At 41.5% G+C, this 26594-nt stretch overlaps 1 protein-coding gene across 2 annotated transcripts in view; it reads left to right on the forward strand.

Annotated features, from left to right (window-relative positions):
• Positions 1-26594, forward strand: part of LOC126248318 (protein inturned) — a 267846-nt gene that overhangs the window by 15504 nt on the left and 225748 nt on the right. For both annotated transcript variants that reach the window (XM_049949205.1, XM_049949204.1), the window contains exon 4: positions 11866-12052. In XM_049949205.1, coding sequence (XP_049805162.1) covers positions 11866-12052 — 187 coding nt within the window. The remainder of the gene's footprint in view (positions 1-11865; positions 12053-26594) is intronic.

Here is a 26594-nt window from a genome sequence, read left to right on the forward strand (position 1 = left end):
CCCCCAACTGTTGCAGGATTCCTACCCCAGTGGAAAGACAAGGGTAAAGAGAAACTTAACCAATAAAGTGGCTTCCATATAGTAGTGGAATATCAGTTGTGTCTGGACTCATGTAGAGGAACTGAAACTCCTATTACAGGGAAGAACACTGTGTTTGTGTCTACAAGCTACATATTTTAAGGATTCTGACGCCCTTGTGCTGAGTGGATATAGCTTCCCAGATAGGACAACCTCAGTGAAAAGAGAGCTAAAGGTGGAAGGGCCATCTTTATAGATTGTGCATACACTCTCAACTTTTTCCTCTTATTACAAACTTACAATCAATTTCTGCCACAGTATGTGTGCTGTGTAGGATCACTTGTGTTCACTCTATTTGCTGCCTTATCAACCAACAGATGAAGAGGCTCTCACCAACTCCATCACACAGATCGCCTGACTGATACTTGTGTGGTGATTTTAAGACGTACGGTGTGCTACAGGGCTCTACTACTGCCTACCCCGGTAGTAGATCTTTCAAAAACCTCTGGATGACAGGAGATCTTTGTCTTCTGAACATGGAGCAGGGCAGACACTACAGCACTCTTATTCCACAGTGTTCTGGCCATCTACAAAAGCATTCCCTGGTAGAATAATGAATGCCACTCTGCTATCAGTGACAGGCGGACAACTCTACATGGGTTCAAATATTGACTGTAAGTAGAGAACCTCACAGACTTTTTCATAACAAGGACCAAATGCTCCTGGATTATAAAGGGAGAGTAAACTGAAATCATGGCATCAGTTCACAAACATTATAAACCAACAGTACAGTGTATTGGAGACCATTTGGAGGATTTGAGAGAGAGGTGGGAGGTGCTCAGTTAGTGTTGTACTGTGAAGAGGATGTCTTCAGGCCAGTCCATGAAACATTACCCAGACAATGGATGAATATTTTACCAGAGTAACCACCAGTGCTAGGCACAAGCCTGCTTTCTAGGACTACAGAACTGTCACTGAGAGAGGAGGCTGGGACCTCAGGCTCACCAGTTGTGAATCGTATAACTGCCCCTTCTACACTAAGGAGCCCAATTTGGCAAAGGCTTATGAAACATCACCTGCTCACTATGAGAGTCCATTACATCATGCTGCAACACCACACAGGGAGATGTAAAGAAATCATCCTCACACTTTTTTTAACTTCACCAGGACATAAGGACTATTTTCACACTTATGGAGGGAAGCCATTTTAATCCTCCTCATTAAACCTGATACGGACAGTACACATCTGAGTAACTATCAAAATATTTCTCTCACTAGTTGTGTGGGAAAGACCTTGGAGCAGATAGTCATATCCCACCTTGCCTGGGTTCAGAATATATTGATCAGTCATTGATATTGTGACCCTGCTGGCAGGTATACAACAGACTGTCCAGCTCAGACACTCCTAATAAGTACTGTATCTTACCCTCAAAAAGGCATGTGATACTACTTGGAGGCATAATATCATTGGGCAGCTCCCTAAATGGTACATCACGGCATATTTATAAATTTTCCTATGGTCCTTCCTTTCCCCACATTATTTTAGGCGTAGAATCAGCAATATCTTGTATGAGCATTTTGAACAAGAGAATGGTGTCTCCCAAGGTAATGTTCTAAATGTGAGAATGTTTGCAACTGCTATTAACAGTACTCCATCAGCAGTAAGGAGCTCCATCCAGTTCTGCCAATTCATGTACAAGTTTTTATTTATTTTTAATTTTATTTTTAGCTCCCATCATTGCAGATAGTGCATGTCAGCTGTAGCTGGTAATGGATGGAGGAATCGGTTGATAAAACAGGTTTCAAATTTTCGTCTGGGAAATCTGTATATGTCTTTTTTAACCATTCATGCTCTTTTTTAATTTGTCTTAATTGACAATAAGGGATTCTTGAATTTCAAACAGTTGGTGAGGTTTCTCAGCCTCACTTTTGATAAAAAAAAAAAAAAAAAGACTTACTTGATTGCCATCTTAGAGATTTAAAAACAGGATGTCCCAGATGCTAAATATTTTGAAATGTGTTAGTCACTGGGCTTGGATGGCAGACTAAACTTGTCTGATCCAATTTTATCAAACTTTAGTACAATCTCAGCTTGATTTTTGATCTATGATATATGGATTAATCAGAGAATCACATTTATTATATTAAATGACATTCACCTTGAGGGACTGAGGCTGGTTACTGGAGCATTTGAGAATGAATGTATTACCAGGCTCCATACTGAGTGTAATAAGCTGCTGTTGACGTCATATGGCAACTTCTCATACTGCAACAATAATTAATTCCTATCCCCTCTCACCTACATACCACTCCATTGTTAACTGCACTTTTGAATGGCTCATTAATGCCCATCAGCAAGCAGTGAGGCTTATTGGGATGCATACAGCACATTATGTTTAGATTTGGGTTTGGCAGAAAATGGAAATGAGCATTTGGCATCATTGGCCAGGAGGCCCCTTACGGGGCAGGTCCAGCTGCCCCGGTGCAGGTCTTATTACATTCGACGCCACATTGGGTGACTTGTGCGCCGGATGGGGATGAAATGATGATGAAGACAACACAACACCCACTCCCTGTGCGGAGTATATCCCTGACCCTGCTGGGAATCGAACCCAGTCCCCTTAGGATGGCAGTCTGTCACACTGACCATTCAGCTATCGGGGCAGATGGTTTGGCAGATATTGATATTGTCGCAGAAGAAGCTGAGTAGCACAGTCACTGTGGTATAGTGCTTATGATACTAGACTGTTGCATGGAGGTTCGTGAGTTCAAAACTCACCTAAACTGTAAAATTTTAATTTCTATATTCAGTTCGAATACATTCTAGAAGTATCCACAAATGTCAAGAATCGTTGTACTGGAAGGTGCTGTAACTGTATATATATACACCGTATGTGTTCTGGACAGAGGCAGTTCACTACCCGCTCTTGTATGTGCAAGTGCTGAATAAACCTTCGTTAAGTGAAGTTAGTGTTCGTCATTCATCTAATTATACCTTCTTCTATGTGACATTATTCTGGTGGAGACGCTGGATATTGGAACTTGTGATAGCGCGCATTATCAATGACACAGTGTCTCCCATCAGGCCACAACAGAGCCACCGTTTACGCGGTGAGAAACCCGAGTTTGAGCCATATTCCACAGATCGCAATCTATCGGAGACAGAAGAAGAAGAGGATGTTACGATGACAGCAACTGTGTGCCACCACATGAGACATCCTTCCAGCTTCTCTGGTGCCGATGGCCAAGATCCAAACAAGTAGCTGAAGGTATATGAGCGTATAGCCAAATTGAACAAATGGGATGACACCGTGTGTTTGGCTAATGTATTTTTCTACTTGGAGGGCACTGCCAAGGAATGGTATGAGAACAACAAGGAGAAGTTCACAAGGTGGGAAGTATACCAGGTGGAACTGCGAACGTATTCCAGCAACACACAATGACAGAAGTGAAAGGCTGAAGATAAATTAAAGTGCAGGGCACAGCGTCCAGGAGAAACTACAGCATTGTACATTCAAGACGTCTTGGAGCTGTGTAAAATAGTGCATCCTAGAATGAAGGAGGAAGATAAGGTTGCACATCTCATGGAGGGTGTTGCTGAGGACATGTATCAAGCCCTACTCCTAGAGTAGGTTTCAACAGCAGACGACTTCATAAAATGGTGGTAGTATATTGAGAAGAATTACACGCAAGAAGTTTTAACAGCTTCCAAACATTGTATCAATGTCTGTGATGGAGGGAGCAACTGATTTCACAAGTGTTCTTCTTCAGATAGTGAGAGAGGAAGTTCAGAAGGCATTTGGATTGCACGGTGAGCAAAAAACCAAGACGCTTCAAGAGGTCATAAGGGAGGAAGTGGAACAGACATTGAACCCAATCTATCATCCTTCATTTCCCTTTAAAATGGTGAAAAAGTCAAGACCCAGGTGAAGTTACATTCCTACAATGCCGCATGAGGAACCTGTTTGGGCACCAAGGAAGACTGACATCTGGAGGACCCAGGATAACCAACCAGTATGTTTCCACTGCGGACAACCAGGACATGTGGTGTGCTGTTGTCAAGAAAGGGGGCGGATATTTGATGACGCCCATGCCAGAAGACAGCAGACCAATCATAGCCAACACCAACTCCGGAACGACGAAGATGAACAAGAAGATGTGGGTGCAGGACGATGTAGGTCACCATCACCACAAGCTAGCCACTGGAGAGGACGCTCCCCAACACGCCGATCAAGGTCTCCATTTATAAGCTCCAGCTGATCACCTAGCCACCACAACCTGGAAAACTAAAGGGTGCGACCTTCCTTGGAGGTGAGGCTGCCGAAGAGAAAAGTCCTCCGCCGTCAGTCATTACAAAAATGAAAGGAAACTACGTCAATATCCTCATGGATGGCTGACCAGCCCAAGCTCTTGTGGACTCTGGAGCATCATATTCAGTCATTTCGGAGCAGCACCGTCACCAGTTGCAAAAAATAGTATTCGTCGACAGCAAAGCATCTCTGCTGAAGGTGGCTAATGGGAAATATGTAAAACCTACAGGAAAATGTACCATTCGTGTGGGTATAAGTGATCATACAGAGCCCTTACAATTCTATGTACATATGCAGAACAAATTTGTAAATCAAAGCCAGCTTATTACCAGAAAAAATACATGTGTTCATTCATATGATTAAAAACCAAACCCAACTGAGAAGTATGCCACAAAAACTGAGAACTGCTGAGAAAGGTTTTGGTACTCGGTTGTGAAACATACATAACTTTCAAAGAGTCTACAGGGCAGTATGAGCAAAAACGTATTCCAGAAGGATCTAAAGGATTATTCAATGGAAAAAAATTATGCATTGTATGTTTTGAGACGTCTGGTCTGTAGTTAAGGAATGTTCAGATAACTCTGAGGTCTAAATATTAACCGAGAGAAAAATCCATGCAGAATACTATCATTATCACCAATTTCATGTTCTATATTGTAATATGTAGACTATATATTTCACATTATTAAGTTGCCTTGTCCTATATTACAAGTACACACACTGTATATAAGGTAATAACATGGAAACAAAGAGAAATAAATAAATCAGACATTTTGATCTCAGTAACCTGTCAAGGCTCTGTTAAAAACAAATCTTCCTCAACAAACCGCAAACTAAACCAATCTTGAGTTAAATGTAGTTTCAGATGGAATGGAATCATATTTAAGTTAGCCAAACTTGTGCACAACAACTTTCTTTACAAAAATGGTTCAAATGGCTCTGAGCACTATGGGACTCAACATCTTAGGTCATAAGTCCCCTAGAACTTAGAACTACTTAAACCTAACTAACCTAAGAACATCACACACACCCATGCCCGAGGCAGGATTCGAACCTGCGACCGTAGCAGTACTTTCTTTACAGTTATTTCGGTAAAAGTAGGGATAAAACACATCTTACACGCCATTTTCCGGATTAATGATGGTTTTTGCACATTGGTCTGAGTTGGTGGTTTCTTCTTTTTCCCTTTAGTTACTAAGTGCAGAGGAAAATAAAGAATTGATGGTACAGCATCTGGCTTGAGTTGCCTTCCTATGCCAAAGGCCTCAGTATTAAAACATTCTGGTGATCCGGGCGCTAATGACCATAGCAGTTTTGCGCCCTAAAACCACAAACAAAAAAAAAAAAAAAAAAAAAAAAATAAATTCTGGTGACCAATGTTTGCTACATAGCACCTTGTGGTCATTTGTTTTATAATACTCCCTTTTCAAAGCAAGGGCCCAAATACACATATCAAAAAAAGTTTTGCATCACCTCAGTTCTGAGAGTTCCGGAACTTGAACAGAAAATTGGAATAGAGACCAACATAAACGTCTTTTCCGCCCTGTTTGTTGCTAATGAAGCCTAGTGCAGGGTTCGCTCAGGTGACTGATAGCATAGGGGAGTTAAGTAGGAATTTTATGAAGGAGGACCGGTAGTGATAGTGGGTGGAGCAGTAAACAGTCTTGACAGGGATGGGGAATGTGATATAGGTGGCGACCTGGTAAAGACAGCTACTCAAGCTGGTGGCACTAATGTGCATTTTGTGCAACAGTTTCAGCATCATGATCGGCCTCAACACATCTGTTAGGTGTGTTAACATGGGGCTGGAGAGGGCGCTGATGGCAGAGGGCATGGATGACGTTTCAGTGGTGCCAGTTGGGTCTATCAATAGATCGGGTTTAACTGGACATGGCCTGCACCTCAATAGGTATAGGAAGGGGAGGCTGGCAAAGCTTTTAGGTGACAGTGTAGTGGGTGGTGGTGGTGGTGGTGGTGGTGGTGGTGGTGGTGGTGGGATGACTCATGGAAAAATTCTTGTAGTAGTTGGTGTTAGAGCTGCACCTTTGTAGATTGAAGTCAGCTGATAGGTATATGTGCATAAAGGAAGTCCCTCTAAGGGCTCACCTTCTAAGGATGTAATGTTTTCAAGTAGAAAAGGAATTAGCATATTTCATCAAAATATAAGAGGTATTAGAGATAAAGTTAGTGAACTGCTTATAGATGTTGACTCAGAAATTATTGGTGTATCAGAGGACCACTTAAATAATTTGACAATTCAGAGGCTTCCTTTAGCAGGATACAGATTAGCTGGCTGTTTTCAAAAAGTTCCTTGCGGGGTGTGGGAGTGGCCATGTACGTAAAAAAACAATATTCCATTTGAGTCCATAGACGTATCATGGCACTGTGCTGAACAGATATTTGAATGTTGTGCAGGGGCAGTTGAATTTAGTGAAACTAAAGTTCTAATTGTTGTTGTTTATAGGTCCCCTAACTCTGAGACTTCAGAGCATTTATGCTCAAGCTAGAGAGAGTTCTTGATTCACTTTGTAGGAAGTACCCGAAATTAGTTGTATGTGGTGACTTCAATATTAATTTTGTATATGATGGTGCAAGAAAAAGGATGTTGGTAGATCTCCTAAATTCATATGATCTGATGCAGACTGTGTTTTTTCCAACTAGGGTGCAGGGGAACAGTAGCACAGTCATAGACAATATTTTTATTCATTCTTCATTACTAGATGGGCTCTGTTAGTAAAAGTGTGAATGGCCTTTCAGATCATGATGCACAAATTTAAATATTAAAATACTTAGGTCTCAAAAAAATGTCACATATAATTACAAACTATTTAGGAAAGTTAATCCAACAGCAGTAGAGAGTTTTTTAAACCTCATCAAGGAACAAGAGTGGCAGCACGTTCACAGTGCCAGTAACATTGATGATAAATATAATGCTTTCTTTAACACATTTCTCATGCTCTTTGAGATTTTCTTTCCATTAGAACATTCTAAATGGGGTACTAGCAGTAGAAGGCAGTGTGGGTGGCTGACTAGTGGGATAAGAATATTTTATAGAACAAAGTGGGAAATTATATCAAAATGTTAGAAGTAATCACAATCAAGCTACTGTAGCCCATTACAAACAGTACTGTAAGGTAGTTAAAAAAAGTTATTAGGAAGGCAAAAATATGTGGTATGCAAATAGAGTAGCTAATTCACTGTATAAAATTAAAACCATATGGTCAGTTGTGAAGGAATTGTCTGGTCAGCAGCACAAGGTCGATGATATAAAGTCAGTTTGCAGTAAAAATATTTCTGTTACTGATAAATCAGATATATGTACAGTATTTAACAATCATTTTCTGAGCATTGCTGGTGAATTAAATGAAAATTTAGTTTCTACAGGGAATCCTGTAACTCTCTTAGCAAATGCCTTTCCAAGATTGATGCCTGAAATACTCCTCTGTGATACAGACAGTAGGGAGGATAAGTCAATAATTAAATCACTGAAGACTAAGGACTCGCATGGTTATGATAGAGTGTCTAGCAGAATATTAAAGTACTGTGCTGCACATGTTAGCCCTGTATTTAGCCATATTTGTAATTTTTCCTGTAGGAATGGTCAGTTTCCTGGATGATTTAAGTACTTAGTAGTAAAGCCGATTTATAAAAAGGAAGAAAGGAGTAATGTAAATAATTTTAGACATATTTCTATGCCATCAGTGTTTGCAAAAGCTGTTGAAAAGGCTGTGTATATAAGGATAATTGATCTTTTTTTATCACACGATTTGCTATCAAGTGTACTGTTCAGCTTTAGAAGTCGTTTAACAGCTGAAAATGCTATATTCTCTTTTCTTTGTGAGGTACTGGATGGGTTAAACAAAACGTTTCAAACACTGGCCATATTTTTTGATTTAACTAAGGCATTTGATTGTGTCGATAACAAAATATTGCTCCAGAAGTTGGACCATTACGGAATACAGGGAGTAGCTCACAATTGGTTCATCTCTTACTTTAGTAACAGGCAGCAGAAGGTCATAATTCAGAATGTTGAGAATGGCTGTGATGTGGGTTCTGAGTGGGGTACGGTCAAGGAGGGGTGCCCCAGGAATCAGTGTTGGAGCCACTCCTGTTCATGATATATATAAATGGTATGCCCTGTAGTATTATAGGTAACTCTAAAATATTTATGTTTGCTGATAACACTAGCTTGGTAGTAAGGGATGTTGAGTGCAACATTGGCTTGGTTTCAAATAGTGCAGTTCATGACCTAAGTTCAAAGCAGTTTCTTACACTCAATTCAACAAAACCTGATGTTTTAATTTCACAGAATGGGCATATGATTAGTGAAACTGAACAGTTCAAATTTCTAGGTGTTCAGATTGATAGTAAGCTGTCGTGGAAAGCCTATGTCCAGGATCTTGTTGAAAGACTTAATGCTGCCATATTTACTATTCAAACAGTATCTGAAGTAAGTGATCGTTTGACACGAAAATTAGTCTACTTTGCTGATTTTCATTCGCTTATGTCATATGGTATTATATTTTGGGGTGACTCTTCCCATTCTAAAAGGATATTTTTGTCTCAGAAACAGGCAGTTTTTACAATAAGTGGTGTAAGTTCACGAACCTCTTGGCAACCCCTGTTCACGAGTCTGGGTATTTTGACATTGGCCTCTCAATATATACGTTCCTTACTGTCGTTTCTTGTTAACAGTATTACCTTACTCCCAAAAATAAGCAGCTTTCACGCAGCTAATACTTGGCAGAAATCAAACCTGCATTTGGATCGGACTTCCTTACCTCTTTTGCAGAGAATTCAAAAATGTTTGCAGTAATCCACGCACTTTCAAATCTAAACTGAATAGTTGCCTCATTGGTCGCTCCTTCTATTCTGTTGAGGAGTTCCTTGAAAAATTAAGCTGATTCTTGTTGTTTTGTTGATTGCGTTTACTTAAACCTATGGCTTGACATTTTTTGAGTTCATAAACATATTATTTTTATCTGTTATTTCCTTTATGTTGTAATTTCATGTACTGACACGTTCCATGACCTTGGAGATATGCTCCTCAATTTGGTCCTACAGAACTTAATGTGTAAATAAATAAATAAAAATCAAGATTGGACAGTGTTGTCTATATGGAAAGTCTTTTAAAACAAACCATGAACTTTGGAGAAGTAACTTATTCTCATTAGTTGTTACAAAGTATAGCTCAGGATTACAATCCTGTCTCCAAGCTGCTGATACAGATATTCCTTTATCCTTTGCATCAAAAAAATATAAGCTATTGTCTTCTGCCCAATTTACAATGGCTTCACCATTTTCATCATATTCCTTTTACTTCAATTGAGTATGGTGACTTTTAAGATCTCCGAGATATATGGCAGGGTGTTGTGATACCGGAATGGCCTGTGGGGCTGTGGATTTAAATAGTAAGCAATAAGAACTGACTCGACGCCATTTTACAAGAGTCTGGCAACTATTTTTGTGGTCAGCCAGAAAGCGATGGACAAAATACTGACCATAGTTTCCAGTCTGCATGCCTACATTCTTGTCCAGCCCACTGAAAGAAATGTTTCTATTCTCTTTCTGCTTATTGGGATCAGGACTATAATTATAAATGAAGATTTAGAGTTCTAATTCATACATATATTTGGTAAAGTTTCACACACACAACATTGTGAAAGTCATTAGGCTCATACTGACAGTAAATCTTTCTACCCTAAACAGCACTATGAGCAGTTCAGAAGTGACCTCTATGCTAAGTTCCTACCAAATCGTCTTTCGCCCTGACTACTGATACTCAGTTAAATTAAATGCTCACCACAAAAGTGCAAGATAATTGTCCCCACTTGCCACGTGGATTTGTAAATATCATGGATAGCACACTAACAGTTACTTTAGTGAAAATCTAAGCGATCCAGGGCGGTGTACAGTCCTCACGAGTTCACTGTCAGTTATTACAGAAAACCAGTGTTTTGCAACAGCCCATCTCTGATGCCATCCGAGGCAGTGTGCAATCCAGTGTTTGACAGACGTGGGTCTTACAGTGGCTGGGTGCAAAGTGAAACCTAGTCTTGCCTCTCGGGCTGTATTTATATATGTGGCGCAGCGGATGGCCAAAGGAACTTTTACTGTCATCTATCTTATGCACACAGCAGCAGTCTCTAAATGGCCACTTTCTTGTACACACAATATTTAATAAGAGAGTTATGAATTAATGTAGAATCTTCTTAATTTTTACAAGCATGTAGTAGGTAAGTTGGTTGAAATCACAGAAAAAGTTTCAGCTCGCTTGCATAAAAACTTTCCCTTCTAGAATTTTTGGATTGGAACTGACAGTAGATCGTTACCCCTAAAATTTGTTATAGCTCCATTATTTAATAGGTTTTATCATGTGCTGTAACCAAAATTTTCTAGCATTAAAATTGCAGATACTTAATCTACTACAAACGGGGATGTTTTAGTTACAAATTTAGTTTTCATTAAATTACTCAAAAACTGTTAGAGGTAGTTTAATGTCGTCATGTGATTATTATTTTTAGCATCATACAAATTTTCACATTTCTAAGTCTAATATTTAGCACCTTCAATTTTTCTTAAAAATGTGGATTCTGACCACAGTTTTTGTTTTATCATGTTGCTACTTGTACCAGTTAATTTTGACATACATTGGCGCATTATGACCAATTTCTGGCTTTCTAGCTTTATTATTTAGCGCTAGTTATCTTTTTCTTAAAACGATGTACTTATGAAAACCACTGATTTAATCACTCTTAAGACTTGACATTTAAAACATTATTACATTAAAGTATATGCTGACAAAGTTTGAAAAAAACAATTTTAACTTTTAATTTTATTCTTAATTATGGTGAAATACTTGTGCGCTATGCGCAGACGCATTATGGTGACGTGGCGCTACTAGCAGTGAACTGGGGTAAGTCCTGGCACACTCGCTCACCTCTGTATCTCACAAATGATACAGCACTTCTTTCACTACAAGCTAGCTGTTGGTTTGTATATATTAATTAGTGTTAGTTATACAATTTTTACTGTAACTTCATGGATGTCATTGAGATCAGATACAGAGCGTGGATGTGCATTATTGGCTGACAATTGTATGTACGTTGCCAGTTCATGGTGGTGCATTGCTCGTATAAGTCAAAGCCAGGAATGTTTTCCCCTCTAATTTATTTGATCTTCAGTTTCAGTATGTGTTTCCTGAACAGCAACAGCATTGATGTTATATTTTGATAAAATCTTCTGTAAGATTAAATTCTGATTTACTTATGCCTTCAATATTGACCTGATGGGTCTTGATAACAGGTCCAAAGATTATTGCAGAATGTCCTGAGAAGAACCAAAAAACTAGTAAATAGTCCTTCCCTTCTCTCAGGAATAATTAAATAAATTTAATTTTTGTCTGTATTTCTGCTACTGTTTGGATGCACACTTAACCTGATATTGCAAATGTAATCTGTAATTACGTGGTGAACTTTTTCCTGAGGAAAAATACAAATACATAAACAATAAAATTTGTCTCTGATTATTTGTGCAGCAAGGAGAGATTCGAGAGGTCACAATCCCGGTGAATGGAAGAATGGTCCACAATCTTGGACGACGTGCCACTTTGTCTGAAATGTTACTGGGTTTAACGACTAGTAAATTTGGTGATGGCACTCGAGTTATGGTTGCTGGATTCATCCCAAATGGTGAAGCTGCCAAACACTGTGGTATTAAAATTGGTGAGCTTTGAGTGAAGCATATAATTTTTTTCTTTTTATTAACCTCAGATACTTTGTTTTCTTGTAGATTATTTCACCCAATATATACTCTCATGATATTAATATAATAGAGGGAAACATTCCACGTGGGAAAAATGTATCTAAAAACAAAGATGATGTGACTTACCAGACTCCTTACCCTCTAGCTTAAAACCCACATCCTTTCGTCTTTCCCTCTCCTTCCCTCTTTCCTGATGAGGCAACAGTTTGTTGCGAAAGCTTGAATTTTGTGTGTATGTTTGTGTTTGTTTGTGTGTCTATCAACCTGGCAGCGTTTAATATATACTCTCAGTATGTTTAAATTAACACATTTCCATATTTCCTATGAAACATGTATACATTTTGAGCACTGTGTGAACAAAATACATAGTTGCAGTGTTGGAACTGTATGAACGAAAAACATCACTGATCCACCAACAGCAATTATAGAAAAAAGAAAAATAATAAAGATAAGGAGAAAATTTCATATTTGTGTAGAATCTCTGCTGGAGACTGCAATATGCATATATGTTGCTTTTCTTTATGGGTAGAATTTATGCAAGACAAGAAGAGTACAATCAAATAAAAGTATAAAAACTTATGCCTAAGTGGTATTAAAAAAAAAAAAAAAAAAAAGACACTAGCATTGAGTTATGGGACTAAGATTTCCTTCATTTGATGAAATAGTAGAAAGGGTAGATAAATGAGATTATTCAGAATTGATGTAGCAAAATCATTCAGAACCTCAGCAACAGCAGAACAAAGCCGAAAAGAAATCAGGAATATGGTGCCATCAACACAAAAGATTTGAAGAGCTAACAAGTTTAAAGTGACACAGAAAGCAGTCAAGATGTTGAAGATAATCAAAAGACATGATGAAATAAATGCAGAAAAGGAAAATTGGAATATAATTATATGTTAACAGAAAGGAGGTAGTGTACTTGTAGTTTTTTTTTTCAGGGGTTGGCAGATTACTTTCACTGACAGCTAAGTAGAATTTATGGTGATGTGGAAAGCAGAGCAAAATCTGACCACCAGCTATTATATTGTCATATAGTCACCAAAAACATGTACCAAATATAAAAGACAGATTGCCAATGAAAGTCAGCACCTAACACTAAAAGCAGGTTTATTATGTTTGTACAACTTGTACCACATACAGAGCTAAACTTCCTTTTTAATTTGGTTGGCTCCTATTCATACACAAAATTGATTTCTGGAATTATGTGGACATTTTATTAAGAAGCAGGTTGAAGGCTGTGGCAGTATCACATGGATAACCTTGTAGGCCTCTGTCCCTTTGGATGGTCCAACCAATGATTGGGCTGGGGTGACTGGTGGTAGATGGGTACAAAGGATAAGTTTTGCATTGGGGCAGTCAGAAAGATATGAATGATACAGTTGATCTATTTACTTATCTTTTTAAAGAAAGGATTCAGTGTTCAGTTGATAGTGAACTCATTAGAACTAGAGCTCAGGATTGGATTGCATAAGGATTGGGAAGGAAATCAGCCATGTACTATTCAAAAGAATCACCCAGGTATAGGATATGTTTCTTATTGCTAAATTAGTAGATTTTTTTTTTTTTTTTTTTTTTTTTTTTTTTTTTTTTTTGTGATGTTCCACACAAGGATATTGTGGAGCTGAAAATCTGTGAATTGAATTGTAAAGTCATTCACAAATACTATGTTGCCATTGTCATTAAAAAAAATGAGAAAGTGAGTGGCGGGCTGATGAAAGCAACTGCCTACATTTAACATACCAATGCTCTTAGGGAAAACTGCATGAGCATCATACATTTCAATGCAATATACTTTGTAATAAAGCCAGTTTTCAATGTGGGCAGTTTGTTCACACAACAGTCATATGTGTGAAGGAAAAGAATCACATGGAAAATATGGCAAAGCCTCCCATAGACACTGTCTGTAAGCATGCCTAAGTTTCTCTTGCAGCCATGCTGTTTGGTGTAAGGAGCTTTTATAAGCTTTGAGGAATGAAATATAATGACACTAGTCTTTATAAGGGAGATTCTATATGTCATAAGAATAATGGCCAATAACGGAGTGCAGCATTGTACATGTGTAACCTCACGTGCCTCGGATCATAAAAACTGTGCTTACAAAGTTGACATCACAAATGCTGGTAAATAAAGATGCTATAATTACCTTTACTTGCAAGTTCAGCTAAATATGTACAATCTGATCCAGATGGTCAGTGAAGCCAGGAAATCCAAATGATACTTGTTCACAATATCTTCCCAGTATACAGTTCAAGGTACATTCATCAATGTGTTTCTAGTTGTAAAATCTCTGTCATCAAATGGCCAGACACAGAGTACAAAACAAAAACTTAAGAACTAAGCATTATCAGACAGAAATTTACAATTGAAGTTATACTGTTGTGAGACTTTCTAAATGATTAAAACTGCATTGTGGACCAGTGAGGAACAAAAGCCATTAGACTGTGCAACATTAGTTTTGTGTTACAAGTCTGATTACTATACTACAAGGGCTACAAACAATGCAAGATAATGCCCACAACAAAGAGAAACAATGTGATATTATCCAATTAAAAGATTGACTGTGGGCTTATGTAACCTCTCACGTCATTTAAATGTCTAGAGGTGACACTACAAAGCTATATGTGAAGGAAGATACATTTGAAATAAATGGCAGGGAATGCAAATGACGGACTTGTGGAGAGGCTTCTGGAAAGGTGTACTACACCTATACAGGAAACCACGGATGAGACCCTAATGTCACCTATTACAGAGTACTCCTCTAGTATTCAAAGTTCTTATCAAATAGATATTACAGAAGATGTCACATAAATGTAGAGATGTGCTGCAAGTACTGTAACTGGTACAGCTTGGTACAGCTTAAGAAAGATGATATCACTCTTGTGAAACTCCATTATGGAAATACAGGGAACTGGTTCTTAAGGGAGACTGTGTAACAGTACTGTTATTCCCATTATGTATCTCTTCTAGGAACTATGAGAATGAGATGAGTGATATTCAGATTTCTGCAGAGATGTTGTAGGAAACTTCTTGTAGAGTGTAAATACTTATGGATTAAAGGAGACCACACACTGAAAAGCAAAAGTATTGTCAATAGGCACACACAAAAGGAAGAAAACATACTAGCTTTCAGAGTTATTCTTTGATGGGCTAGAGTAAAATACACACACTCTCCTACACAAGCACACACACTCCTGTGCCCCCATGTGGTGCCGGATGGATTAAGAGTGGCAATGATATTTGTCAGCATGTGGACTAGTTGTGGTGGGGGTATTTTTGAGTGGGGTGGGAAGAGGGAGACGAAGAGTGGAGGCAGGGAGAGGGACTGGGGTGGGTGGCTAGCAGCTCAGAGGAAGGCGGATGGTTTGCCACCTAGGTATACAGGAGGACGGGGTGGCAGGTATATGGGCTGGCACAGTTGTAGTGGCTGGTGGGAGGCAGCACATGCTGAAGGTGATGTGGGGACAAATTGGGAGGGTGTGACCAGATGGAGGAAGGAGAAGCTGTTGGGTGGAGTGTTTGGGGACAATGTGTTACCTTTTGAGGCCAGGACGATTAGGGGAGTGGAGGATGTGTTGTAAGGGAGCATAGTTCAGAAAAACTGGTCATGGAGGGAAGGAACCAGATGACCCAGGCTTTGAAGTAGCCATTGAAATTGAGCATGTTGTGCTCAGCTACATGTTGTGCCATCAGGTGGTCAACTTTGTTCTTGATGACAGTTTGGCAGTGGCCATTCATCCTGGTAGACAACTGGTTGGTTGCCATGCTAACATAAAAAAGCTGTGCAATGTTAGCAGAAGAGCTGCTATATGGCATGGTCTCTGATGGGATAGGATAAGCCTGTGACAGGACTGGAGTAAGAGGTGCTGGGTGAGTGGACTTGGCAGGTCTTGCACTTTGGTCTGCCACAGGGATATGATCCCAGTGGCAAGTGGTTGGGAGTGGGAGTGCTATATGGATGGACTAGGATGTACTCTGTGGCATTGGCCTCTTACCTACCCTGCATTTATCATGTATCACTTACCCAGCACAAAGTCCCAAGGGACTGGAAGAAAGCACAGATGATTCAGGTGTATAAGAACGGTGAAAGAAAGCAAGGGTCATGCCTGCCCAAGTAGCTATTGTAATGTGTACTAACTAAATACATGAAAAGGCCACTGTACAGAAACCAAGTCACAGCTTAGTCTGGGTGATGAAAACAAGGCAGTTTTCGTGTCATTTTCAGTGGGTTTCAAGTGAAACAGAAGAGGACAAAAATATGGGAACACCAAAAATACAACACAGTACCATGCATAATATGGTGTAGGAAACTTATTGACATTAAAAAAAATCTTCCAATTGTCTCAGAATGGATAACTACAGGTCCGGTATGGTTTTCAAGTGAATCTTACACCATTCTTCATGCAAAATAGTGGCAAGTGTAGGTAACGATGATTGAGGTGCGTAGTGATCACACAAACACATTTCTCTCCCAAGTAGACCACAAGGGCTCAATAACATTAAGATTTGGTGACTGTGGTGGCCAAGGGAGATGTGAAAATTAACCCTTGTGCTCACAAAACCAGTTCTGGATGACACAAGCTGTGTGAACAGGGACCCTGTTGTCTTGGAACACAGTATCACTGTTGGGAAAACAGTGTGCTGTGTGATGGACATGATGAGACAAAATGGTCATATAATCCTTTGCTTTCATGCTACACTGTAGAGTAATGATGGAGCTGATGGAATACCATGATATGGCTGCCTAAATCATCACTGAACCCCTGCCATGTTTCACTCTTGTGATTTAAACTCGACCAGAAGTTCGAAACAGTGTTAAACAAGACTAATCCAATCAAATGACTTTGTTCCAGTGCCCCATAGTCCATGTATTATGGCTTTGTCACCATGTTTTCTTGTTATGAGAATTTGCGTCACTGGAATTTCTAGCTGATCCTGCAGTTCCTTGCGTATGGAGCCCCCTTCCTGTTGTTTTGGTCCTGACCACATTCATGAGTGTAACATTCATTTCTGCAGTGACTTTTGCAGCTGTTGTCCTCTTATTCTTCCTCTTCAGTGATCACTCAACACACACTTTTGTCCGCATTGTGACTTAGCACATGCTGTTTTTCCACATTCCCAGTATGCGGTATAAGTCTTCGATATTGGGCCTCTTGAAACACCAAACTAAGGCTCCCTTGGTTGCAGTAGCTCTTGCCATATAAGCACCAACAGTTTGCTCACAGTCAAATTCACTTAGCACCTACATAACATACTCACAGCTACACAGAATTCTGTTCTCAACATCACTGACACTTGCAACGTAATGAGGACATTGCACAGGTGTCGTTTGTGGTGAAATACAGCGGCACAACCTCCAGGCTTGGCCAGCATCTACATTTATGTTGAAGCATTCATTTCTCATGGTGTCTCCATATACACTCCTGGAAATGGAAAAAAGAACACATTGACACCGGTGTGTCAGACCCACCATACTTGCTCCGGACACTGCGAGAGGGCTGTACAAGCAATGATCACACGCACGGCACAGCGGACACACCAGGAACCGCGGTGTTGGCCGTCGAATGGCGCTAGCTGCGCAGCATTTGTGCACCACCGCTGTCAGTGTCAGCCAGTTTGCCGTGGCATACGGAGCTCCATCGCAGTCTTTAACACTGGTAGCATGCCGCGACAGCGTGGACGTGAACCGTATGTGCAGTTGACGGACTTTGAGTGAGGGCATATAGTGGGCATGCGGGAGGCCGGGTGGACGTACCGCCGAATTGCTCAACACGTGGGGCGTGAGGTCTCCACAGTACATCGATGTTGTCGCCAGTGGTCGGCGGAAGGTGCACGTGCCCGTCGACCTGGGACCGGACCGCAGCGACGCACGGATGCACGCCAAGACCGTAGGATCCTACGCAGTGCCGTAGGGGACCGCACCGCCACTTCCCAGCAGATTAGGGACACTGTTGCTCCTGGGGTATCGGCGAGGACCATTCGCAACCGTCTCCATGAAGCTGGGCTACGGTCCCGCACACCGTTAGGCCGTCTTCCGCTCACGCCCCAACATCGTGCAGCCCGCCTCCAGTGGTGTCGCGACAGGCGTGAATGGAGGGACGAATGGAGACGTGTCGTCTTCAGCGATGAGAGTCGCTTCTGCCTTGGTGCCAATGATGGTCGTATGCGTGTTTGGCGCCGTGCAGGTGAGCGCCACAATCAGGACTGCATACGACCGAGGCACACAGGGCCAACACCCGCCATCATGGTGTGGGGAGCGATCTCCTACACTGGCCGTACACCACTGGTGATCGTCGAGGGGACACTGAATAGTGCACGGTACATCCAAACCGTCATCGAACCCATCGTTCTACCATTCCTAGACCGGCAAGGGAACTTGCTGTTCCAACAGGACAATGCACGTCCGCATGTATCCCGTGCCACCCAACGTGCTCTAGAAGGTGTAAGTCAACTACCCTGGCCAGCAAGATCTCCGGATCTGTCCCCCATTGAGCATGTTTGGGACTGGATGAAGCGTCGTCTCACGCGGTCTGCACGTCCAGCACGAACGCTGGTCCAACTGAGGCGCCAGGTGGAAATGGCATGGCAAGCCGTTCCACAGGACTACATCCAGCATCTCTACGATCGTCTCCATGGGAGAATAGCAGCCTGCATTGCTGCGAAAGGTGGATATACACTGTACTAGTGCCGACATTGTGCATGCTCTGTTGCCTGTGTCTATGTGCCTGTGGTTCTGTCAGTGTGATCATGTGATGTATCTGACCCCAGGAATGTGTCAATAAAGTTTCCCCTTCCTGGGACAATGAATTCACGGTGTTCTTATTTCAATTTCCAGGAGTGTATTTGTCCAACCCATGTATCTCCACTGTTGATAACCTAAGCTTGTTAGAGGTAACTGCACAATAGACCACCCTGTGCAGGCAGAAAAAATTTCAATATAGCTCAGAAATTACATAAATTTCAATAAAATCTAATTTTTGTTGTATTAATAGATATTGTCAAATCATACAGGATGTCCCAGAAATGTTGCATCAAATTTCTGTGGGAGGTGGGGTACATCGCAAGGATTGAGAACTGAATAGCATCCCATGGCCACAAACATCAGGGATAAGTGGTAGCAGAGGTTGAAGATTGGAAAGGGAACAAGAGAGTAATTCGCTTGAAATATTTTCTGAGTATAATGAGTACACATGGTGTAGACATGAGTATAGCTCTAATGTTACAGCACATGCTTTAAATTTGCACCATCAGATGCCACATATGCCTGGCACTGATGGAACATTGACTACCGGATATACTCAAACACACCAGGAGTTTCTTTAATTGTAGCAGCTGTGCAGATGATTCATGTGACAAGGTCTATTTAAGATTTCACTGGATTGTGATACATGAGAGATTTCATTGCTTCCCACATAAAGAAATCGAGACTTGATAAATCAGTTGGGTGTGGGGGCCAGGAAACCGGTCCACCACCCCAAGCCATCGATGTGGTTATGACCTTTTCAAATGCCTACGAACAGCCAGTCCAATCTGAGCAGGTGCACCGTCATGTTCGAACCATGTGCTGTGCCTCACATATGGTGGAACATCTTCAAGCAAACTGGGAAAAACCTGTTCCAGAAAGGTCTGATAATTTGTGGTGATTGGGCAAGATGGTAAAAGGTGTGACCCAACAAAGCAGTTGCCACCCAAACCTGCCCACATATTAAGTGTGAAACAATGTTGTGCCATGTGGTGTCACACACTGGCGGGGGGTTTCTGGTCCCCAAAAAATCTTCGTTGTGGTGACTGAATTCGACAGCTGTAGTGAATGTGGCCTCATCAGTGAACAACACACAAGCTAGGAAATGCACATCTGTGCCACTTTGTTGCAGAAACCACTTTGCAAAATGTGCACATGCAGGATAGTCATTGGGGTGCAATAATAGCACACTTTGGAGATGAAAGGCATGTAAGGACTCAATGTTCTAAACATGCTGGACACTGCTATGAGACATTCTTAAGTCCTAAGCAATGGCATGTATGGTCGTTCTTGGATTAGTCTCCATAGCATCAAACACACTTTCTTCACTAGTGACCGAACACACCAATTGCAGAGCACCCTCACTAGCCTTGCCACTTCTTAATGACCCGTACTTGCAAAAATTTTGATGCAGATTTGCAAACAATCTGTGGTGCGGTTGATATCTGTCTGGGAAGTCTTCTTGATAAATGTTTCTAGCACCTTATCCATTACACTCAGCTATTCAATATATTAAGTGCATGTCTGCAAGCTCACCATTTGTGTACTGATCTATGCTTCTTATGCTGGCTAATGCACGAACTATGAAATCCTCACATTCCAGTCCAGTACTCTTGTGTATAGCACCACCTAGTGGCCCACAATGACGTTTCATGGCCATGGGCTGCTATGCACTTCTCAATGCTTACGATTGTAAACAAGTTTGTTGCAACACATTAGGGATGCCCCGTATAAGTCAGATACTAACTTTGTCTGGTGAACTGATTTGTTTATGGGGATTCTTTAAGTAATCATATTGTTTGGAATCCTCTGCATCTACATCTACATGATTACTCTGCTATTCACAATAAAATGCCTGGTAGAGGATTCAATGAACCACCTTCAAGCTGTCTCTCTACTATTCCACTCTCGAACAGCATGCAGGAAAAACGAGCACTTTTTCTGTGCGAGCCCTGATTTTTCCTATTTTATCATGATGATCATTTCTCCCTATGTAGGTGGGTGCCAAAAGAATGTTTTCGCAATTGGAGGAGAAAACTGGTGATTGAAACTTCATGAGAAGGTCCCGTCGCAATGAAAAATGCCTTTGTTTTAATGATTGCCACTCCAATTCACATATCATGTCTGTGACACTATCTCCTCTATTTTGCAGTAATACAAAATGAGCTGCCCTTCTTTGTACTTCTTCGATGTCATCCATCAGTCCCACCTGATGCGGATCCCATACCACACAGCAATACTCCAGAATAGGACTGACAAGTGTGGTATAAGCAGTCTCTTTAGTAGACCTGTTGCACCTTCTAAGTGTTCTGCCAATGAATCGCAGTCTTTGGTTTGCTCTACCCACAATATTATCTATGTGATCATTCCAGATTAGGTTATTTGTAATTGTAATCCCTAAGTATTTACTTGAATTTACAACCTTCAGATTTGTGAGACTTACCGCGTAATCAAAATTTAGGTGATTTCTTTTAGTACTCATGTGAATAACTTCACACTTTTCCTTATCAGGGTCAATTGCCACTTATCGCACCATACAGATATTTTATCTAAATCATTTTGCAAGTTGTTTTGATCATCTGATGACTTAACAAGACAGTAAGTGATGGCATCATCTGCAAACAATCTAAGATGGCTACTCAGATTGTCTCCTATGTCATTAATATAAATCAGGAACAATAGAGGGCCTATCACACTTCCTTGGGGAACGGCGGATATTACTTCTGTTTTACTCGATGACTTTCCATCTATTACTACGAACTGTGACCTTTCTGATGGGAAATCACAAATCCAGTCGCACAACTGAGGCGTTACTCTGTAGGCACGCAGTTTGGTTAGAAAACGCTTGTGAGGAACGGTGTTGAAAGCCTTCTGGAAATCTAAAAATATGGAATCAATTTGACATCCCCTGTTGATAGCACTTATTACTTCATGAGTATAAAGAGCTAGTTGTGTTTCACAAGAACGGTATTTTCTGAAACCGTGCTGACTATGTGTCAATAAATCATTTTCTTCAAGGTACTTCACAATGTTCGAATACAGTATATGTTCCAAATCCCTCCTGCAAATCAACGTTAGTGATATAGGCCTGTAATTCAGTAGATTACTCCTACTTCCCTTTTTGGGTATTGGTGTGACTTGAGCAATTTTCCAGTCTTTAGGTACAGATCTTTCTGTGAGTGAGTGGTTGTATATAATTGCTAAATATGGAGCTACTTTATCAGCATACTCTGAGAGGAACCTGACTGGTATACAATCTGGTCTGGAGGCCTTGCCTTTATTAAGTGATTTAAGCTGTTTCATTACACCGAGGATATGTGCTTCTATGTTTCTTATCTTGGCAGGTGTTCTTGATTGGAATTCAGGAATATTTACTTCGTCTTCTTTGGTGAAGGAGTTTCAGAAAACCGTGTTTAATAACTCTGCTTTAGTGGTACTGTCATCAGTGACTTCACCGTTGTTATCGCGCAGTGAAGGTATTGATTGCGTCTTGCCACTGGTGTGCTTTATGTATGACCAGAATCTCCTTGGGTTTTCTGCCAGATTTCAAGACAGAATTTCGTTTTGGAAATTATTAAAAGCATCTCGCATTGAAGTATGTGCCATATTTCGAACTTCTGTAAAACTTTGCCAATCTTGGGGATTTTGCATTCTTTTAAATTTGGCATGCTATTTTTGTTGCTTCTGCTACAACGATCTGACCCGTTTTGTGTACCATGGGGGATCAGTACCATCACTTATTAGTTTATGTGGTATATATCTTGTGGTCTCACCGCCAGACACCACACTTGCTAGGTGGTAGCCTTTAAATCGGCCGCGATCCATTAGTATACGTCGGACCCGCGTGTCGCCACTGTCAGTGATTGCAGACCGAGCGCCACCACCCGGCAGGTCTAGAGGGTCGTCCTAGCACTCGACCCCAGTTGTACAGCCGACTTTGCTAGCGATGGTTCACTGACAAATTACGCTCTCATTTGCCGAGACGATAGTTAGCATAGCCTTCAGCTACGTCATTTGCTACGACCTAGCAAGGTGCCATTATCATTTGTTTTTTATCTTGGAATGCATGTACAGCCAGACCGATGTTCACCAATTATGGATTAAAGTTAAGTATTCCAGCAGCTACGTACTTTTCTTGATAGTATAATTACTTTACCTGTTCCAGACCTCACGCCAGCCTGCGTGAGCTTAAACGCGTGCCTTTCGGCTTCCTCCAAAACCCGTGAATTGGCTCCTGCCAATTCACAACATATCGCGGGTACCGGGCGCGGTTGGGCCACCCTCTCCCCAAGGGGAGTGGCGGGTTCAGCGGCGTTCGCGGCGCACGAGGCGGAGGGTAAATGTGGAGGCTGGCCGTGTGGCATCGCCCGCTCTGCCTGTGAGTGGACATTTGGCTGCTCCTTCAGCAAGGTCCGAGCAGGCACACGGGGGGAGGGGTTTATTAGTTGTTGGGAGCTCCAACGTTAGGCGGGTGATGGAGCCCCTTAGGGAAATAGTGAAAAGGTCGGGGAAGAAGGCCAGTGTTCACTCTGTCTGCTTGCCGAGTGGTCTCATCCGAGATGTGGAGGAGGCCCTGCCGGCGGCGATAGAGAGCACTGGGTGCACCCGACTGCAAATTGTTGCTCATGTCGGCACCAATGACTCCTGCTTCGTACAGGCGGTTGGCGGAATTGGTGAAGGCGGAAAGCCTCGCTCGCGGGGTGGAATCAGAGCTAACTATTTGTAGTATCATTCCCAGAACCGATCGCGGTCCTCTGGTTTGGAGCCGAGTGGAAGGCTTAAACCAGAGGCTCAGACGATTCTGCGGAGATCTGGGGTGCAAATTTCTCGACCTCCGCTATCGGGTGGAGAAATGTAGGTTTCCCCTGAATAGGTCAGGCGTGCACTACACGCCGGAAGCGGCTACAAGGGTAGCGGAGTACGTGTGGAGTGCACATGGGTTTTTTTTAGGTTAGAGAATTCCCTCCCTAGGCCTGACAAGACGCCTCCTGAGACGCGGCAAGGTATGAGTAGGCAAAATGCAACAGGGAATAACAATATTAATGTGCTAATAGTAAACTGCAGGAGCGTCTATAGAAAGGTCCCAGAACTGCTCTCATTAATAAACGATCACAACGCCCATATAGTACTAGGGACAGAAAGTTGGCTGAAACCAGATGTAAACAGTAATGAAATCCTAAACTCAGATTGGAATGTATACCGCAGAGACAGGCTGGACAGTGAAGGGGGAGGCGTGTTTATAGCGATAAGAAGTGCAATAGTATCGAAGGAAATTGACGGAGATCCGAAATGTGAAATGATTTGGGTGAAGGTCATGGTTAAAGCAGGCTCAGACATGGTAATTTGATGTCTCTATAGGCCCCCTGGCTCAGCAGCTGTTGTGGCTGAGCACCTGAAGGGTAATTTGGAAAATATTTCGAGTAGATTTCCCCACCATGTTATAGTTCTGGGTGGAGATTTTAATTTGCCGGATATAGACTGGGAGGCTCAAACGTTCATAACAGGTGGCAGGGACAAAGATTCCAGTGAAATTTTTTTAAGTGCTTTATCTGAAAACTCCATTGAGCAGTTAAACAGAGAACCGACTCGTGGCGATAACATATTAGACCTTCTGGTGACAAACAGACCCGAACTATTTGAAATAGTTAACGCAGAACAGGGAATCAGCTATCATAAAGCGGTTACGGCATCGATGATTTCAGCCGTAAATAGAAGTATTAAAAAAGGTAGGAAGATTTTTCTGTTTAGCAAAAGTGACAAAAAGCAGATTACAGAGTACCTGACGGCTCAACACAAAAGTTTTGTCTCAAGTATAGATAGTGTTGAGGATCAGTAGACAAAGTTCAAAACCATCGTACAATATGCGTTAGATGAGTATGTGCCAAGCAAGATCGTAAGAGATGGGAAAGAGCCACTGTGGTACAACAACCGAGTTAGAAAACTGCTGCGGAAGCAAAGGGAACTTCACAGCAAACATAAACATAGCCAAAGCCTTGCAGACAAACAAAAATTACGCGAAGCGAAATGTAGTGTGAGGAGGGCTATGCGAGAGGCGTTCAATGACTTCGAAAGTAAAGTTCTATGTACTGACTTGTCAGATAATCCTAAGAAATTTTGGTCTTATGTCAAAGCGGTAGGTGGATCAAAACAAAATGTCCAGACACTCTGTGACCAAAATGGTACTGAAACAGAGGATGACAGACTAAAGGCCGAAATACTAAATGTCTTTTTCCAAAGCTGTTTCACAGAGGAAGAGTGCACTGTAGTTCCTTCTCTAGATTGTCGCACAGATGACAAAATGGTAGATATCGAAATAGACGACAGAGGGATAGAGAAACAACTAAAATCTCTCAAAAGAGGAAAGGCCGCTGGACCTGATGGGATACCAGTTCGATTTTACACAGAGTACGCGAAGGAACTTGCCCCCCTTCTTGCAGCGGTGTACCGTAGGTCTCTAGAAGAGCGTAGCGTTCCAAAGGATTGGAAAAGGGCACAGGTCATCCACGTTTTCAAGAAGGGACGTCGAACAGATGTGCAGAACTATAGACCTATATCTCGAATGTCGATCAGTTGTAGAATTTTGGAACACGTATTATGTTCGAGTATAATGACTTTTCTGGAGACTAGAAATCTACTCTGTAGGAATCAGCATCGGTTTCGAAAAAGACAGCCGTGCGAAACCCAGCTCGCGCTATTCGTCCACGAGACTCAGAGTGCCATTGACACGGGTTCACAGGTAGATGCTGTGTTTCTTGACTTCCGCAAGGCATTCGATACAGTTCCCCACAATCGTTTAATGAACAAAGTAAGAGCATATGGACTATCAGACCAATTGTGTGATTGGATTGAAGAGTTCCTAGATAACAGAACGCAGCATGTCATTCTCAATGGAGAGAAGTCTTCCGAAGTAAGAGTGATTTCAGGTGTGCCGCAGGGTAGTGTCATAGGACCGTTGCTATTCACAATATACATAAATGACCTTGTGGATGACATCGGAAGTTCACTGAGGCTTTTTGCAGATGATGCTGTGGTGTATCGAGAGGTTGTAACAATGGAAAATTGTACTGAAATGCAGGAGGATCTGCAGCGAATTGACGCATGGTGCAGGGAATGGCAATTGAATCTCAATGTAGACAAGTGTAACATGCTGCGAATACATAGAAAGATAGATCCCTTATCATTTAGCTACAAAATAGCAGGTCAGCAACTGGAAGCAGTTAATTCCATAAATTATCTGGGAGTGCGCATTAGGAGTGATTTAAAATGGAATGATCATATAAAGTTGATCGTCGGTAAAGCAGATGCCAGACTGAGATTCATTGGAAGAATCCTAAGGAAATGCAATCCGAAAACAAAGGAAGTAGGTTACAGTACGCTTGTTCGCTCAGTGCTTGAATACTGCTCAGCAGTGTGGGATCCGTACCAGGTAGGGTTGATAGAAGAGATAGAGAAGATCCAACGGAGAGCAGCGCGCTTCGTTACAGGATCATTTAGTAATTGCGAAAGCGTTACGGAGATGATAGATAAACTCCAGTGGAAGACTCTGCGGGAGAGACGCTCAGTAGCTCGGTACGGGCTTTTGTTAAAGTTTCGAGAACATACCTTCACCGAAGAGTCAAGCAGTATATTGCTCCCTCCTACGTATATCTCGCGGAGAGACCATGAGGATAAAATCAGAGAGATTGGAGCCCACACAGAAGCATACCGACAATCCTTCTTTCCACGAACGATACGAGACTGGAATAGAAGGGAGAACCGATAGA

The sequence above is a fragment of the Schistocerca nitens genome, chromosome 3, assembly GCF_023898315.1.
Source record: "Schistocerca nitens isolate TAMUIC-IGC-003100 chromosome 3, iqSchNite1.1, whole genome shotgun sequence".
Lineage (NCBI taxonomy): Eukaryota > Metazoa > Arthropoda > Insecta > Orthoptera > Acrididae > Schistocerca > Schistocerca nitens.